Here is a 17,982-nt window from a genome sequence, read left to right as displayed (position 1 = left end):
CATGAATTCCAAACTAATGAATGCACTCATTCTATCAAAGCCACGGAATCCAAGTAGGGTCCTGCAGCGCCAGCTTACTAGGGTGACTTGCATAATTGATCAAGTCAAGCACTGCCTGGTTTACTGGTACAGTGGACGCTTTGTCCTGGGCATTTCTGCTCGACATCAAGCGCGCCCTTTTTACAATCTCAAACACGTTCCGCATCACAAGTTCCACAGAAGGCTCCGCATTTTTGGGTCCCTGCCTCTGGATCCCATTGAACCAGAACTGCAACTCGTCGCGGACAAAGATGCCCAAGTACTCTTCCAGGCCGTGCTCTGATAATGCCAAAGCACCGCCCAGTGCCATAAACGAGCTCGTGACGATTCCCTCAATCCCATTTGCACCGATAAAGTGCTGGATATTGGGACTTAGGCGGAACGGTGTGGGATCGGGCGACTTGAAGTGTGGTGCCGTTGGGCTAAACGTCGGCACTACATCCGACATAATCACAGCGCCGCTCGACCGGGAAATGTGGATCCGCCCCGGGAACCTAGCACTGATGAACAAGATGTAGGTAAGGAACATGGTCGTCGTCATCTGCAGCGTAAATTGCTTGCGTACAAGCCAAAGATCCGCTGGCGACGCCATGGTGCGAGTCATAAAGTTGGTCAGGATCTTGTCCGAGATCATCTTGACACTGATTTCCTCCATGAGCTCCATGCGGAGGTTGGCAAAATCGACATTTGTACGGCTGTGCGAGCCGCCGTCCCAGGTACTGCGCATCTTTTCTACCCATGCCACGATCGGATCGTCCTTGCCGAGCCCAATTTCCTTGCAGTGCCGCTCGTAAATATCTTGCATGCTGACAAACGACTCGTCATAGTTGAGGAGGCGCAGCTGCGGCGAAATGGGTACAGCGGTCGGGACATTGAACGCAAGCCCCCGCTTGCGGGTTTGGATCTTGCGTTCGAGCACCGTGTTGAGCAAACGCAGAAGCTGGAAAATGCGCTCTTCCCTGCGGCAGTAGCGCGCAGAAGGCAACTGCACCGTGAAAGAGTAGAGTGTGCCTTTGTTGCTCAAAATTGTCACGCGCCGATTACACATGCCGTTGGAGCGCAAGAGGCCATACTCGGGCAAGAAGCGGCTGATGCGTACAAAGTTCGCATTGTTGTCCTCGACACGCAAATACTGCCCCGGGATCTCGACTTCGTCAAACTTTTGGTGCTGGAACTCGACCAGATAGTGGCTGCAGTGCTCCAAGTGCTGCCGCTTTGGCCGTTTGTCAAGCGATTCTTCGTACCGATCGCGCCAGCGCTGCAAGCGCGCGACATATTCGCGCAGCGTCGGTTTGCTGCGCACAAAGTCGTTTTCAAATGCGGTCTTGAGCGGCCCTGGCGGCAGGTTCTCGGCAAAGAGCGTAACATTCATTTGCGACGTGTGCGGCAGCTGTCCATTGTCCGTCGTTAGCGGTGCGCGGTGGATGTACTGCTGCAATGCATCGTTCAAAAGAGCGTTGGTAAGGCGGTAAATATCCTCGTCGTTGCTCGGCTTAAACCGCTGCTGCAGTTGGTCGGCCATGTTTTCCATGGTGAGCGCCAAAAGCGGAAAAGCTGTCTTGAGGATGTTGAGGATCTCGTCGATGTGATCCCATGGATTCCGGCCATTCTCTTCGGGCTTCTCTGGCTGGATCTCGTCGGGCTTGTCCCCTTGTTTTTGCCGCGCCGCAGCGCGCTGTGCTGCTGCGACGCTATTCCGCTTGGCCAGCATGAGGTCTTCGCGGGTAGTGCGCAGGTAATAGTAGAGCGACTGCGGGAAGGATTTGGCAATCTGCATGAGCAGTTTGCGCGCAAATTTGACATCCTTCTGCGCGAGGAGCTGCAAGAGCTGGGGAATAAACGTGATCCAGTACCAGATCGGCGTTTCCCCGGCAAAGTTGTCGCACGCTTGGCGGAGTGTGCCTTGTGCGTCGTCGCAGTTGAGCAGCCAAAGGATGCGCACAAGTATCTTGCGCGACTTGGCATTCTTGTACAATCCCGCGGCTTGCAGATAGCAGCTGATTGCGTTTCCAGCGAGGTACATTGCCGCGGGCTTTTCGGCAAAGAGACGGTCGCTGTACCTGCCCCACTCTGCCCAGGACTTGGGCTGGTTGAGGTCCATTTGGATTGCCGTGGCAAACGCCTGGTTAGCCTCCTCGCCAAGCCCGAGTTTGTTAAGAAACATGCCTTTGAGCGAGAAGAACTCGGCCTTTTGCGCGGCGGCAAAAAACATGAGGTTCGTATTGTTGATCACATTCAGTCCCTGGTTCAGCTCGCTGGGATTGTGGTAGTGGCACCGCGCCTGCTCGCGCAACTTCAAGAACGCTTCCTGGATCTCAATGTTGGGGAGTGTGTAGATCTTTGTGAGGGAGGAGATACACACGTCATCCAAGCCGTGCTTCCTCGCGACGTGCGCGAACCGATTGATGATCCACGCAGTCTCGTGGTAGCCTCTGTACGCGTAAGAATTGGTACTCGAGCCAGGCCCTTCGGTGCGCTGAATGAGCGGGACAAGCGGGAGGTAGGCCTTGTTCACAGAGCTAAAGACGTGCTGGCGCCACGCGACCAGATCGCTCCACGCATTGATATCGTCCCACAAGTTGGGCAAGCGCTCGCGCCAGGTTTGCATCAGCGTCTTGAGCTCTGCGGAGCGGTGGTTCAAGTTGGCTGCATTGGTGTGCGCAAGGGATGCAAACACAGTGCTGACCTCTTGCAGCTCGACAAACTGCTGGAAGATTTCCAAGAGGGGAACGTGGGCTTGGGAGACGTGTTTCGGCAGCGTGTGCCACTTGTACAGCGTCATTTGGATCGCCTCGTCGCAGATCCGCCCAAAGTCTGACGGCTTCTCCGGCGCGGCCTGGGACTTGAGCAGCGCAATGTACGCCTCAAACACTTTGCGGCGCGGAGTGCTCGTCGCAGAAAGGCTCTCCAGCGATTGCTCGAGGTGCGCGCGATCCGAAGTCCAATCCGCAAGGCGCCATGCACACTCGAGCGACAAGTCGTCGTTGCCCTCGAGCTTGGCGAGATCGGACAAAATATCCCACTGCTGCAGCTCGAGCGCAGAGAGGATCCAGTGGTCGTCCCATAAACTGTACTCGGCCTCGGTGAGCGGTAGCCAGCTTGTGCGCCCCTTGACTTGTGCGGCTTCGTAGAGATACTGCGCCTCGGTGTACATGCCGTTTTGCTCGTACGCCAGCGCGGCGTTCGTCTCGTTGAAGACACAGCGCCGGCGCCAGAGGCCGTAGAAGTAGTCGGCCTCGGAGAGCTCGGCGTAGACTTCTGTCAGCGCGTCTTGCGTCGCTTCGCGCGCTGCATCGTCGCTGCTCAGCGCCACCAACTGGTGCTGGAGCAGCTCCATGCTTGCATACCACGCCTGGAACGTCTTGGCGAGGTACTTTGCCACGTGCGGAGGCAACTCCAGCGCGGGCGCACACGCCAATGCGCCGTCGAGCAGCGTTTGCACCACATTGGGGCGCGCTGTGGCCTGGCGCATCATATAATCGCGCGCCATGCACCCAATCATGGCGCGGTTCAAGTCTGACTGCTGCGCCTTGGAGGAGGCGCGCCATATGCACGCAAAGAGACTCACCCAGAGATCGCTGGCCGCTTGCACGTCGTGGTACTGCAGCGTGCGGAGCGCGGCAAGGAACGCTTTGGGCGTCGCTGCACGCATTTGCGCCGCAAACGCATCGTCCTCGGCGCCGTGCTCTGCTTGGACGAGCGCATGGCCCGTATCCACGGCGGCAAGCACGAGGTCGAGCGCTTGGTGCAGCCAGTAGTGCTCCGCCAGCGCTTCCCAGCTCTGGTAGCCAAGCAGGTGCTGCAGCCGGGCAGGGACAGCGTGGGTGAGCGACTTGTCAAAGATGTCGATAAAAGCGCGGCGCACGTCGTCGTCTTTGTAGCGACACCCACGCAGAAACGCGCCTTCGAGGCGCGCTGTGAGTTCGCTGCGCATCAGCGCCGGGCGCTCGTAAATCGCAAGGATAAGCTCCAGAAATTCGCGGAAGAGCGTCTGGTCGCTGCGCTGCTCAAAGCAGAGCATCTTGAGCAGGATGCCGGCCTTTTCCTTGACGGTGGGAAACGCTTCGTCCGCGTCGAGCACCCAGGTGCGCAGCATCCCCAGCAAGAACCGCGCGAGTTCTGTGCTCGGCGACTTTTCCACGAGCTGCACGAGCGCGCTGAGGAACCAGCGCCGCTGGTCGCCGAGCTGCGCGACGCTTGTTTTTAACAGCCCCAAAACCTGGATCAAGAGGTCGACGGTGGGCTCGAGCGTCGCGCCTGCATTCAGCGCCGCGCCAATGTGCTCTTTGGTCAGCTTGGTCAAGAGCTTGATCAGCGGCTGCAGGTAGCGGTGGAACACGGCGGGCTTGGCGGTGGACCAAGCGCGGAACACGGCGAGGATGCCGTACATGTTGGTGCCATTCTTTAGCCCTTCTTGGACGAGGTTCTCGGCAAAGTTGGAGAATGCCTGCGCCTCTTCGCTCTCTTCTGCCACTGCAACCATGCGCTCCAGCACCGAATACACCGCGTCGAGCAAGACGGGCTTGTCCGAGTGGAGTGTGCGCTCGAGGAGCTTGTGCAGCTGTGCAATGTACTTTGCAAACCACGCGTCATTCTTGCCGCGGCAGAGCACATCGAGCGTCGCGAGTGCATTGGCAATCGGGCCGAGGTGCTGCTCGGTAATGTCGGTGTGCACAAGCGAGCGCTGGAGGATGGCGAGGCGGACTTGGGCGCTGTTCCAGTCGTCGGATGCGTATGCCTTTTCGAGCAGTGCAAATGCCTGGTGCGTCACCTCGTTCTTGGCCATGGGCTCGAGAGAGAGCGAGACAAAGCGCACCAAAAAGCCCATGGTCATTTCGCGCAGATGCATGGGAATGGCATACGCCTCCGCATCTGTTTTCTGGCGCTTGCGTGGGCTTTCTTCGGGGGTGCTCCACGCAAAGAGCAGGTCGACCAAATCCACGGCGAGACGCTTGGATTCCGCGCTCGCGCTCGACGCAAGGCCGAGCTTGGCGAGGCTCGTGACAATGTGGGGCACAAACATGTCGCGCGATGCGTAAAACTGGTCGGGGTAGCGCACGAGGAGCTGCAGAATAGCGCAGAGCTGCGGCGCATTGTGTCCTTCGTCGAGCAGTGTGCGCTTTGTCCACTTCACCCAGAGCGGGACTTGGCCAGGCTTCGCAGGCACGCGGGCGGGGAGCGCAGGCACCAAAATGTCCAGTGCTTTGCGCACCAACGCGCGCCCTTCGCTGTGGTGCAGGCGCAAAAGCCCAATGTACACCTGGCCGACGATCTTGAGCGGGCTCTCGAACTCGTGGAGGAAGCGCGCAATAAATACGTACGCGGCGTACTTTACAGTAATGTCTTCCGCAGACAAATTGGCCCAGCCAAACTTGATCGCGTCGAGCTTCATTTGGCCCTGCGCTGCGAGGAGCGCGGCGCCGCGCTGGAGAATGTGCGTGGACATTGTGAGAAGCTCCACGCGCAGCTCGTCGTCGCAGAGCAAGCCGCCATTGCCAGGCACCTGCACCTGTTTCCAGACAGCATTCGCCACAGAGGTAACGAGCTCCATGTTGAGCACGCCCGCGTCGCCCCATGCCGACGCCACAAGAATAGGATTGGCCAAGACACGCAGCGCTTGTGTTTTGAGCGGCGTCGCAATACTCGGCTCGCCCAGCGCGCGGATCGCGCGGTGCAACACCGCGCGCCTTGTCTCGAGACTGCCGTGCACAGCGACGTGCTCGTAAACGAATCGGACACTGGGCGTCAAGTCGCGCGGCTGGCGGTACGTGTAGAGGTCCAGCAGCGCAAAGTAGACGTCGACGTTGGGCTCCTTGCGCAGCTGTGCGTGAAAGAGCGCCACGAAGAGGGGTGTGCTTTCGGGCTGGGCGTACAAGACATTGGCCTCGTCGCGGCGGTGCGCGTGCATTTCAGGCGCATTCCACAGTGCGAGGAGGCGCTCGGCGACGTGGCGGTGCGCGGCGAGCCAGGCATCGTCGTGCGCAACAAGCTGCTGAATGAGCTGCAAAGCGCAGAACACCTTGTCCGGGACGGCGGGCGAGGCAAGGAGCGGCATCAAGTACTGCTCGTTCTTCTCGCTGAGCTCGGCGCGCAGCGCTCCGCCGCTGTCGGACTGCAGCGCGAGCCGAAGGACGCGGAAGAGCTTGGCGTTATGCAAGCGGTCCGCCTCGAAAAAGTAGCAGATGGCGTGCTCGGCGAAGCGGTCGAGGTACGGGACAAGTGTGGTGCTGAACGGCGTTGGGCCCACGCGCTTGAGATGCGCGTCGATCTCTGCGACGTACATGGGAAGGCGCGGAAGGAATTGGTAGGCCGTGTCGGGAAGCAGGTGAAAGACACGCACGATGGAAGTAAGCGTCTTGAGCAGCTCGCTGGACTCGAGCGAGCCGCCGGCGGCGCGACGCAGCGCCGCAGGATCGGCAAGGCTCGTGAGGTGGTCGAGCAGCTTGATGCCAATTTCCACCTTGAAATAGTTGGTCAAGAGCTGGAGCAAGAGCGCCAAGCCATCGAGCCCGGCGGTGGTCAGGCGATTCCTGTCCGCGAGCGTCATTAAGATGGGCTGCAGGCCGCTGCGCAAAAGGTCCTTGGGAAGCTTGCTCTGCTGCGCAAGCGTTGCTTTAAGGCTATCGTACGCCATCGTGACCACTTCTTCGCTGCTCGAGTAGAGGCACTTGAAGTAGACGCTGATAATACGCATGCGCATCGCCGTGTGCTCCTGCTTAAGGAACTGGGGGCACTGCATCGCAGCGGCAAGCAAGCGAATCGCTACCACACGCAGCTTGGTGACGGCGACAACATTCTTGTACAGCGTAGTGCGCCCAATCAATGCCTGGTCGTCGGCGTCGGCGAGGGCAAGCGCCTCGGTCAGCACGCGGAAAAGCTCCTCGTTAAACTCGGGCACCGGCGGCTGCAGCTGCAGCGTGTAGGTAATGGCGTCGATGTGGCCGATCTGCATGCCGAAAGGCAGCGCGCGGAGCGGCTTCGTAAAGATGGGCAGCAGAAGCCGGTCGCGCTGCGGCGCGAGCAAATCCGTCACGCTGCACTCTTTCAAGCGCGCGAGGAGCTCCAGCGCGTCCTGCGTCGTTTCGCGCGCAATTTCGTTCGCGCAGGAGAGCTCGGGGATGAGAATGCCGACAAGGAGCGAAAGGTGCGGCGGGTGGTCGCTGTAGCCGCGCGGCTTTTTCGCGTCCTCTTTTTCCGCGCGCAGCTTGGGTGCCTCGCCGTAGGACTGCTCGAGGATAAAGTAGAGCGTTTGGCTGATGCCTTGGATCTCTTTTGGCGGGTCGCTCGGCATGTCTTTGAGCATGAAGAGCAGCGCGCGCACCATCTCCAGCTGATGGTCCGCAGTCCAAAGCGCACCGAGCTTGGCACGGCGCACGAGCGTATCGATGCCGAGCCAGCCACCGAGGCGGCGGTGCCAATGCTGCTCGTAGCACAGCGAACAAAAGGCGCTCGCAAGAGCGTGCATGACAGTATGGCCAAGTCCTGGACGCGTCGCAGGCGCCCGTTCGCACGACACTTGGAAGTCGGCGACAATGGCGAGCATAATATCAACTTGCGGATGCACGCCGCGCAAATCGACGCCGTCCAGCGAGCGCACCATGGCTTCGAGCATGACCAGCGTGAGCGGAAGCAAGTGGCGCTGTCCGGCTGTCTGGCGCATGGGCACTTCGCGGTGGATCTCGTGGCCAAGGGCGTGCGCGTAGCAGTTGTGCAAAAAGGTGCGCACTTCGTCGTGCATGGCGCCCCGCGCCGCACAGAAAAGACCAATGAGCACCTTGCGCAAAACCGTGCGCTGGTCGCTGTCTGCGCTGTTGATCAGGACCATGGCCGAGGCGGTGAGCACGTCGTACGCCTCGCGCTGCAACCTGGTCTCTGGGTTGTGGATCTGGAGGAGCGCGGTGTCGATGGCGGGCATCAGCGCAAGCGACTGCTCCGTGCCGTTGATGTGCAGCGTAATCTGCGGCTGGTTCGTCGCGTGGTATGCAAGGCGCGGCGGCTGCTGCAAAAAGCGCCGGTTGCGCCCGCCGAGCTTGCCGAGGATGCGCATGGTCGTGTGCGAGTGCTGGTAGTTGTGGGGAAGCGGTTTGAGGTGCGTCCAGAGCGCGGCCATGATATCTTGGATGTAGGGCGCCATGATGGGGTCGAGGAACTCCTGGGTAAGATTGTCGATGCAGAGCTCGAGGGTGCGCAGCCCTTGGCTCACCAGCTCGGGCGAGGATTGCAGCGCAAGGACAAGAGGGTGCATGAGCTGGTCGAGGTAGGGCAAAAGCACGCTGAGGCGTACGGGCACGGTGAGGCACAAGTCGACAAACAACTCGCGCTTCGATGGCTCTGCCGCGTCGAGGAGGAGGTTGAGCTTCTCGAGGAGGACGGAAAGCAGGGGCAGCACATCCTTGTACAGCAGCTCAAAGCGGCCGCCGCCAATGCTGCGGAAAAGCGCACGAAGGAGCAGAAAGTAGTTGGTCGGCTCTTGGGTGCGCGATGCGCATTTGAGCGAGTGCATGATCAAGTGCGACAAGTGCGGCTGCAGCGCGGCCTCGTTCTCTTCTGGAAATATGGTAACGGCCATGAATGCCATCTTGAAAAGGCGCAAGCTCACCGAGGCGAGTTTCTTGTCGCTCGTCCCGAGATCGTCCAAGCGCCCGACCAAAAACTTGAGCAAGATTTCGACAAAGAGGCGCGACACTGCGTCGTTGGACAGCAAGTTCTGCGGAATGCCGAGCAGGACGGGGGAGCGGAGAATCTCGTGGAAGAGGAATGGCATGTGTGTCGAGAAGACCTCGTAAAACGTTTCGGGCTGGAGATCAATGAAAATGTTGGTAAAGAGGTCGATCACATCTTTCTCCTCGCGCCCGTCGCGCTGCGTCTGCAGGAGACAGCAGTGGACGCCGCCGACAAAGACGCGGCCCATTGTGTCGCCGTCGGGCTCTGGCACGTTGCGGTGCTTTAGCACAGTGATCAGCGTCTTGAACCCAAACAAGAGGTTGCGGAACAAAAAGCGTGCATTCTTCAACGGGTCCGTCACGTTTTCCAGCACGGCGACGCTGCTTTGCACCCATTTTTCCTGCTCAATCCGCACCGCGTCCATCGCCGCGTCGTTGGGCTCGATCGTCGCGGGAAGTTCCGAAACCTCGTGCTCATCGTCGACTCTGTGCTCTTCTTCGTCAAGAGACTCGTGGTTCAGCTTGCGCATCTCGCGATAGTCCTGTCCAAGCCTGTGCAGCTCGGGCAGCTTGGCCAGGAACGTATCAAAGATGCCGCGCAGCATCGGCACAGAGTGCTCGGCGTGCTTCATCACAATCGTCTCGACCAAGTTCAGCAGCAGCTTTACACACATGGTCTGGATACTCGGTGCAAGCGTCGGATCGTGCAGGAGCTGAGCATGCAAGTTGATGACACGCACGATCTGCTCGCTAGTCAGCTCCTGGCGGACATGGTGCATCAGGTCCGCCAGCATACTCACCACGAGCGGCCGCTGCATCTCGCGGGTAGTGACGCCAATGCCGAGCATGACGCGCTCGTCGAGGAGCGTGTCGATCTGGCCGACAAAATGCTCGCGGAAATCCGTAGAAAGAATATGGCGTGTGGCAACGAGAAGCTCTTTGCGCGTCACTGCATTTTCAGGAGGACAGTCTTTGAGGAGGCGCACATTCACCTCGGGCAAGAGCGCTACATAGTGTCGCACGATCGGAGCACTGCCTCGCAGGACGTAGGCAAGAAAAGACATGGTCTTGACCTGCGCAGTGACCATCTCGCTAAACAATGCGCGATGCTTGATGCCCGGTGCGACACCGCAAAAGATCTCGCCGCGCGCTTTGGCCGCCTCGTGTGCCTGTTTCTGCGGCAAGGCCTGGAGCATGAGGCAGTGCTCAAAGATGAGCGGGACAAACACATTGATGCTCGAGTTCACCACGTTCCGATAGGTCTGGAAGATGAGCACAATCGCAATGGGACACTCGGTCAGCACTTTAAAGCTCTGCGCGCTTTTCAGCAGCGGGCGTGGCGCCGCTTTCGACGCAGGCTCTTCAGCGTGCTCTCCGGATAGAGAAAGAATCCCTTCCGAGGTCTCGGCAGGCGCAATGTCTTTGCCGGGCGTGCGCTCCGTGCCAAACGCTTCGGCGACTGCGTTGCCCATATTCAAATACAGCTTCTGCACCAGCTCAAGGAAAGGCTGCACCTGAGGCTGGAGCACGGACTTGAAGGAGCGGTGCAAATCAATAATGGCCTTGAATGCCACCGTCGCGTTCTCCTCGTTATCTTCATGTACAGCGCGCAGCATAACTTGCATCAAGCGCTCGGCGTGCGAGCGCACTGCCTCGTGCTGTGGATACCGGTAGATCGCCTCAATAATCCCGTGTCGCAGTCTTTGCTCCGGTGCATCGGACACAAACGCACACGGGGTGCTCTCAAGTAGCTCGATCTGGACCGGCAGCACAGTATTCAGAAAGTGGGTATAGTCCACGTTCACAAACACTTCGATCATTTCTTTTATGTCCGCCACCACGCCAGCCTTTTCCCGGTAGTCCAGATCGGGATCGGCGAGGCGCTCTGCAAACGCAACAGGGTCCGGCGGATTCGCCGGGCGCCCGCTGCCAGCCTCCGCGCCTGCCATGGTAAAGGAGGGGCAGCGAAAAGCGTGGCAAGAGCATAATGGTCACGTGACTATGGGGACGACCGCGGCGGCCTTTCCAGCCTTCGTCATGGCAAGCCTGCTGCTGCGCTTGTTTAACAGTGACTACTTTTCGCCGCACCTGGCGCTGTCCTAGTACGTGCGTGTGCGGCTGACATTTAGCTTGCGGACATACTCGGATCATGTTGGGATCACATACTACCTGATCTCGAAGCTGTGTGAAGACTTTCCGCAAGATCAGGTCGAATTCTACTGGCCGCAGTACTGGTACGTGTCCTTTTTGCTCACGATAGTCACCTGCTCGTCACAAAGCCTTCTGCATCGCGCGCGCTCGAATGTTTTCTTTTGCGCAAGTGCGAAGAGGATGTGCACATTGCCCTCATCACGCTCTGGTACATCCAAGCGCAGCTCGCGGATTTGGCCGATGCACCGGGCTCTGCGGCATTCCGGACGTGCCAGCGTGTGTACAACCGATGCCAGTGCATTCTGTTTGAGGACCCCGATCCAGAAGCGGGTACGAGGCCGCGCTCGATGCTGCAGCGGTTCCTGCCGCACTTTGAAGTCCGCAAACGCGTGCGGCCGGAAAATGTGTCCAGCGCGCTCGTCGGCATCGGCGCGCTGCTCATAGGTTCGCCAGGGTGTCCTTCGGCTGGTGCGTATGCTGGCGCGCTCGCGCTGCAGCAAGGGCGCCGCGCGCCGGAAGGCATCGAGGCGCACGAGCCGTGGATTCCAGAGACGGACACACTACTTGCGGAGCCATTGCTGGCGCCGCCGCCGTCTCTTGTGCACGTCACACCACCCAAAGAGCACGATTTTGTGCGCGACGCATTTGGCCAGGAAGAGCGCACCCGACCGATACCCGTCGCTGCCTCCGCCTCGACGCCTGCGCTGCCAAGCAAACCAAGCCCAAAGTACACCACGGCCTCTTCTTCTTCCGTCTCCGACGCGCCTGCGCCGGACGCGAACAGCTACAGTGTCGCAGTGCGCAAGCAATACTTGCGCACGCACTACGGTCGCACCGTCACACAATTTCTACAGGCTCTGCAGGATATCACGCAGCGCTTGCAGCCGCTCCCAAAACCTGCACGGCTCTCAGCGCTGCGTGCAGAATTGACCGCACTGAACCACAAGCTGCCGACCGAACTGTGCTTCCCTACATGGTGCGCGGGTACGCCGAAAGAAAACATGCCCCACGAGCGGCACCACCGTGTCGTGCGCATCAGCGCGAGCGAGGCCGTGGTACTGAATTCGGCGGACAGAGTGCCTTATTTAATTCATGTCGAGGTCCTGTGCAACGATTTGGACTTTGACCCCACCCGGCGCTACAACCGCGAGCTTCTCCAGTGGCTCATCGGCAACACGGCAGGGCATGCGGCGCCGCTTTTGCTTCCGCGCAAAGACACCCAAGCGCCGCGAGTCGCAGAAACTGTACAGGAAAGGCCGCCGTCGCCCGCACGATCCGAAGAAATGGATTTGACCGAGCAAATGTACGGCTCGGACCTCGCTGCATTCGGCGCCGAGACCGCCGACGGCGACGGTGACGAGGGCATGGGCGAGAAAAACCACGCGCTCGACAACGAGGCATGGCGCCACGCCGAGTCGGGGCCAAACCAGCGCGTGCCTTTTTCTATGGACGAGTATGCAGAGCGCATGCGGACTGCTGCAGTGATGCTTGCCCAGCTGAATGGAAATACAAGCACACGCCAAGTCATGGCGCATATCCCAGCGACGCGCGCGCCTCAGAGCTGGAGCAGCTGGATCATTGGCACGCCTGCAGCGCCAGACGACGAAGTGCGCGCTTCAGCGGCCGCAGCGCACGTCCTGTCCATGGACACGAACAAGATCCGCCAGCGCATCATGGACGAAATGGCAGCACTCGAGGAGGAGCGCATGGAGCGCATGAAGCAAGGTGCACTCTCTTTTGGCCGCCGCAAACGCAACAAGTTCAGTGCCGAAGATGAGAGCGCGGTGTACCGTGCGGTGAATAAAGAAGATCCATCTGCTGCGTACTTCCGCGAGTCGTGGACGACCAAGAAGGAGCGGATCCGCAGCCTGAGTCCGTATGGGCACCTTCCTACCTGGGACCTCTTTTCTGTGATTGTCAAGACAGGGGCGGACTTGCGCCAGGAACAGTTTGCCGTCCAGCTCATCCAGGAGTTCAAGCGGGTGTGGCAGGACTGCGGAAGCCGCTGCTGGGTCCACTACTTTCGAATTGTCGTGCTGAGTGAGAGCGGAGGGCTAATTGAGACCATCAAGGATGCAGTCTCTGTTCACTCGATCAAAAAGGAGGCGTACATGAGCCAGATGGAGGGGAATGCAATTGCCTCGTTTAGTCTCTACGATCATTTTGTCCAGACCTACGGCGAGCCGCACACGCCGCGATTCCGGCGCGCGCGCCGCAATTTCACCGAGTCGCTCGCGGGGTATGCCATCGTTTCTTACCTGCTCCAAATCAAGGACCGCCACAATGGAAATATTTTGGTCGATACCGAAGGCCATTTGATCCACATCGACTTTGGGTTTATCCTTGGCATCTCGCCCGGCGGTGTTGGGTTTGAGGCTGCGCCGTTCAAGCTACCGCGTGAGTACATTGATATTATGGGTGGAATGGAAAGCGATGGATTCGAAGACTTCCGTACGCTCATGCGCCAAGGTTTCCGCGATGTGCGGAAACATGCGGAGCGGTTCATTGTCCTTGTGGAGCTCATGCAGAAGGACTCTAAGCTGCCGTGCTTTGCATTGCGCGACTTGGCGGTTGCGAATTTGCGCGACCGGTTCCAGCTTACCTTGACGGCGGAGCAGTGCAACGAGTTTGTGGACCGCTTGATTCTCAGTTCCGCTGGCAGTGCATTCACACGCCTGTACGACCAATACCAAAACTTTACACAGCAAATTTTGTAAAATACGTAAAAGCACATGTGTTGCAGGGGAAGACGAAGGATGGTAAAAGAAGCACCCACGCAGCCCCACCCCTGCCTCCTGCCCCTCTTTCCCTCGTCTCCCTACCCAAACCAGCGCTTCCACACCACGCTCACACTTTAATTATTAAAACTTTCTTACATACACAATGCAGGTACGATCAATGGGTCCACAAACGTGGAGCAACTTTTTATCGGCTATATTATTTCATGCCCTAGTTATTCTTGCCGGGAGCCGCCTGTGCAAACTTGGACAACTTGCGAATGGAAGGGCCATATTTCATCAAGACAAATGGGATGGGCAGCATAGCAAGTGCAATGAAACCCAAGACAGTGGATGCCCAGCGCGGGTTCAAGTTGTGGTACATTTGCTCACCAAACATGGGGAATCCGACACCGAATGCAGAACGCACGACAGTGTTGGCGGCAACAGCGCTTGATGCACTGAAGATGTACACTTCGGTAATGTACACCATCAAACCTAGGAAAATAAGGTACATGGCCGCACCGAAAACACCACCGGCAACCAGCGGACTCCAGAAAGAAACGCTCGGGAAGGAAGTCCATGCAAACCAAAACAGAGAAATGACGAGGAGCGGTGCTCCGACAGCCGCAGCGCGAAGACGGATCTCGGGTGGAGGCGGCATACCATTGTTGGCGTCGAGCGCCTTAAGATACATGCGGTTGTCCACAAATACACAGTAGGCGCCTGCAGCACAACAGCCGACAAAGTAGCCGAGGAACGCAAGGCCGACCGAGCCGGGCTTCAAGTCGTGCAGCTCGCCAAAGACGATTGGATAGGCATCAAAGAGGAGGTAGAGCGTGCCATAGACAAACGACATGTAAATCGTGGTGGCGATAAGCATCGGCTCCTGGAAAAAGAGGATAAACGGCTTGGCAAGAATGCGCTTAACAATCGTGAGCTTACTTTCACCCTCTACCAGCTCGACGGGCGCCTTGTAGCGGTCGTCGCCCGTCTCTTTGCGGATACGCTTCGCCTTCTTCTGAAGGCAACGCGCGCCGAGCGTCTCTGGCATGGTGAAGATGAGCAGGAGCAAAAGGACGAAGGAAGCGCATGCCAGTGCACGGAATACCCAGCGCCAAGACGCGCCAGACTGCATGATATAGCCACCGACAATGGGGCCCAAACACGGGCCGGCCATGGGCGCAATGCAGAACATCACAGCACCGATGGTGAGGTAGCGGAAAGAATACAGCTCTGCAATCATACCAATGACATTCGACAGCGGGCACGAGGCAAAAGCACCGGCGAAAATGCGGAAGACAATCAGGGACGCAATGTTCGGCGCAAGCATGCAGCCGACATTGAAGCAGGTGAAACCAACAAAGCTAGCAACAAACGTCCAGCGGCGGCCGACATATTCAGAAAGGGGACCCCAAATCAACGGAGCAGTACAGTAGCCGCCGACGAATAAGAAAACAGAGGCTTTCGCCACTTCAGCATTTTTCATCTCAAACTCGTTCATAATGCCAGGAATGACAAACGACGGCGCCGATGATGCAAATGTGGATGCAAGCGTTATTAAACCACCGAGAATTGTGAGGTACAGGCGCACGGCCAAGCTCCATTTGAGCGGACGCTCTTTGTCGTCTATGTCGTCCCATTTGACAATAATCGGTCCATCCTTATTGTCTCCTTTCTCTTCATCAACATTTTCGGATCCATTTCCGTCTCTTCCATCAAGAAGTTGGCCATCTACATCAGGCGCGACGGCTTTGTAAACCCTCTCTTTATCTGCAATGTCCTTGGACGAATTTACTGGTGTCGTGTCACACGAATCAAAGACGAGCACGGGCTTGCCAGAAGCAGATGCTTCAGGAGCCCTATGGAATGGCGCATCTGAAGAAGCCGACTGTGGTGACAACGTCGCCATAATAATCAATCCAACGTCTTTTCGGCAAAGGAAGGTGAATTCGTGCGTTGTTTGGACAAGAAAAACTATTTCCGCGGATTTTGTAGCCGCAGACAAACACTGTCCAGGCGGGATATTGCGTAGTCCCAATAACATCGTTGGAAAGCTCGCACGTGTGGATCACGTGGTCTGGCGTCGTGGTCGGCACGGCGATGCCATCGCGAAATGGTCTGTGCATCTAGTGTTGGCTATAGGATACATAGAAAATAGCAATTACATAGCAAGCTCTGCCTGCAACGCCCTCAGCTCCTCATCCTCATCCTGGGTGCTGGGTGCTGCATGTGAAGCACGGCTAGGTGTGGCGGTCGATATGGGCAACGTATGCGCCGGCACCGCATCGGCACCGACGAGCCGCTCGTTGAGCTCCGCCTGCTCAAGTTCCTGCAGCTCGTTTTTTAGTTCGTCCTGAGGTCAGTGCATACAGCTACATACCTCGTCCAATTCCGTGCCCATCCCGACGGGGTTCGAGATCGCCTCGGAAATTTCGTTGGACAGCGTCATCTGCTCGCGGATGGAGTCCATGGTATTGTCGACCTTGTCGATATCCATGTTTTTATGGATGGCTTGAAGTGCCGCGGAGCCGCGCTGCATGGCGCGCATTGTCTCCAGATTCATATTCGCGTTCTCGATCGTATTCACCTGTGTCTCAAGCGTCATGCGATTTCCCGCAAGCCGATCAAGCTCCGTCTCGTACATCTTTTTCTGCCGGAGCGCTGCTTGCGCCGCTACCTATTAGTGTGCATGCAACGTACCGCGCTTGTTAGTCGTAACATTTGCTTTCGCCTTGCGCTGCTCCTCATCGATCTTAGAAAGCAAATGCTCCTCTTTTTTTGTTAACAAATGCAGCTGTTCGCGTAGCCCAATAATCGCATCTTTGGCCGTGCTTTTGTTCTCGCGCTTGCCGCCGACCCAGTTGAGCCAACTGGACATGGTGCGTCGATCGCCAAGGTGCACTGTCACGTGTACGTATGTTGGATCACGTGACATTGCTCATGACCTCCACCTTCTGCAACCATGCAGCCTTGGCGCGCGCCGCTGAATGCGTATGGACGCTATGCGTACCGCGCGCCAGATGTCGCGGTCGACCATCTTATAATAGGTGCGGGTGCTGTAGGACTCGCGATCGCGAATGCGCTCGCGCGAAGGTGGCCGGACAAGACGACGTACATTGTCGAGCGGCATGCTACGTTTGGCCAGGAAACAAGCTCGCGGAACAGTGAAGTGATTCATGCTGGGCTATACTACCCACGCGACTCACTTAAGACGCGATTTTGTCTTGAAGGACGTGAACTGCTGTACAAACGCGCGGCACAGCACGACATCCCTGTAAAACAAGTCGGGAAACTCGTCGTTGGCACCGCCGCAGATCGCGACTACTTGGCGTCGCTCAAGGCGCACTGCGATGCGCTCGGGTTACACATGCCCACAGAGCTTCTAGACGCCCGTGCAGCGCATCACCTTGCGCCTGACCTGGCGGACGAGATCGAGTGTGCGCTCTTTTCTCCGCGCACAGGCATTGTCGAATCGCACGCACTGATGGCGTCGTTCGCTGCTGAGCTCGATACGCTCCCTAGCGGCGAGTCCCCTGAAGCAGAGCTTGTGTATGGCACATCAGTAGTGCGTGTCGATCCATACGAGGGTGCGGCGTCCGGTGTGCAGGGATGGGTCGTCCAGACGCACACCAGCGGCGCGGCGGAGCACGATACAGACGCTCTCCTCTGCAAAGTGCTCATCAATGCATCCGGCCTGAATGCGCCGCGCATTTTAAATACATTTTTGCACGATGCACGTATCCCCGAGGCCGACTGGATCAATATGTATTTTGCAAAAGGCAACTATGCCAGCTATCGAGGTCCGGGGGTCGGACATGTACAGCAGCTCTTGTACCCCATACCGTCGCAGGCAGCCGCGCATGCCCATCAGTCTCTCGGCACGCACCTCACTCTTGATATGCACGGCAGTGTGCGGTTTGGTCCGGACGTAGAATGGCTTGCTCCGCCCGAGGGCGGGTCCGAAGACGAATTTTGGGCATCGGCACTGGCCCCGCGTGCAGACGACGCATGGTTCGATGCGATGCACCACGCGATCCGCCAGTTCCTTCCGGGCGTTGCGCGCGATGGACTTGCACCGGACTATTGCGGGATCCGACCGAAATTGGTGGGGCCCGACGCGCGCACGTTTGTCGACTTTCAGCTGCTATGGCACGCCAGTACGGGCTTGGGTGGCCAGCGACTTTGGCAGTATGCATTGCCCGATGCGCCTGGTGCGGGCGCAATGCTCAGCTTGCTCGGAATCGAGAGTCCGGGCCTGACATCGTCGCTTGCGATCGCCGAGCATGTTGCCGAGCAGCTTGCCCAGCGCGTATGGGGCGCTAAAAATCCATCAGGAAAAGCGCGCAAGTACGTGGATGATATAGGACTAGATAGTTTGGATGGATGGGCCTAGTGTGCCCTGTGTCTGA

General features: G+C 58.2%; 5 protein-coding genes across 5 annotated transcripts; 2 read left to right on the top strand and 3 right to left on the bottom strand.

Moving 5' to 3' along the window:
* Window positions 1-34: 34 nt before the first annotated feature.
* On the bottom strand, window positions 35-10,651 carry TRA1 (transcription-associated protein 1; the record flags this gene model as incomplete). Its single annotated transcript, XM_056207677.1, has 1 exon — window positions 35-10,651. The coding sequence occupies one exon, from the start codon at window positions 10,649-10,651 to the stop codon at window positions 35-37; it is 10,617 nt and encodes a 3,538-aa protein (XP_056063652.1).
* Window positions 10,652-10,739: 88 nt separating this feature from the next.
* PIK1 (1-phosphatidylinositol 4-kinase) lies at window positions 10,740-13,570 on the top strand (the record flags this gene model as incomplete). The annotated part of the gene is made up of 3 exons (XM_056207676.1): window positions 10,740-10,798; window positions 10,832-10,936; window positions 10,963-13,570. 3 exons carry the CDS (start codon window positions 10,740-10,742, stop codon window positions 13,568-13,570), a joined length of 2,772 nt encoding a protein of 923 aa, XP_056063651.1.
* Window positions 13,571-13,802: 232 nt separating this feature from the next.
* On the bottom strand, window positions 13,803-15,482 carry MVES1_002855 (uncharacterized protein; the record flags this gene model as incomplete). Its single annotated transcript, XM_056207675.1, has 1 exon — window positions 13,803-15,482. The coding sequence occupies one exon, from the start codon at window positions 15,480-15,482 to the stop codon at window positions 13,803-13,805; it is 1,680 nt and encodes a 559-aa protein (XP_056063650.1).
* Window positions 15,483-15,734: 252 nt separating this feature from the next.
* On the bottom strand, window positions 15,735-16,451 carry SNF7 (ESCRT-III subunit protein snf7; the record flags this gene model as incomplete). The annotated part of the gene is made up of 3 exons (XM_056207674.1): window positions 15,735-15,926; window positions 15,954-16,246; window positions 16,274-16,451. The coding sequence occupies 3 exons, from the start codon at window positions 16,449-16,451 to the stop codon at window positions 15,735-15,737; spliced, it is 663 nt and encodes a 220-aa protein (XP_056063649.1).
* An 84-nt stretch (window positions 16,452-16,535) lies between these two features.
* Window positions 16,536-17,966, top strand: MVES1_002853 (uncharacterized protein; the record flags this gene model as incomplete). The annotated part of the gene is made up of 1 exon (XM_056207673.1): window positions 16,536-17,966. The coding sequence occupies one exon, from the start codon at window positions 16,536-16,538 to the stop codon at window positions 17,964-17,966; it is 1,431 nt and encodes a 476-aa protein (XP_056063648.1).
* Between the last annotated feature and the right edge of the window lie 16 nt (window positions 17,967-17,982).

This window comes from Malassezia vespertilionis, chromosome 5 (assembly GCF_029542925.1).
Source record: "Malassezia vespertilionis chromosome 5, complete sequence".
Taxonomy (NCBI): domain Eukaryota; kingdom Fungi; phylum Basidiomycota; class Malasseziomycetes; order Malasseziales; family Malasseziaceae; genus Malassezia; species Malassezia vespertilionis.
This window is presented reverse-complemented; position numbering and strand designations above follow the sequence as displayed.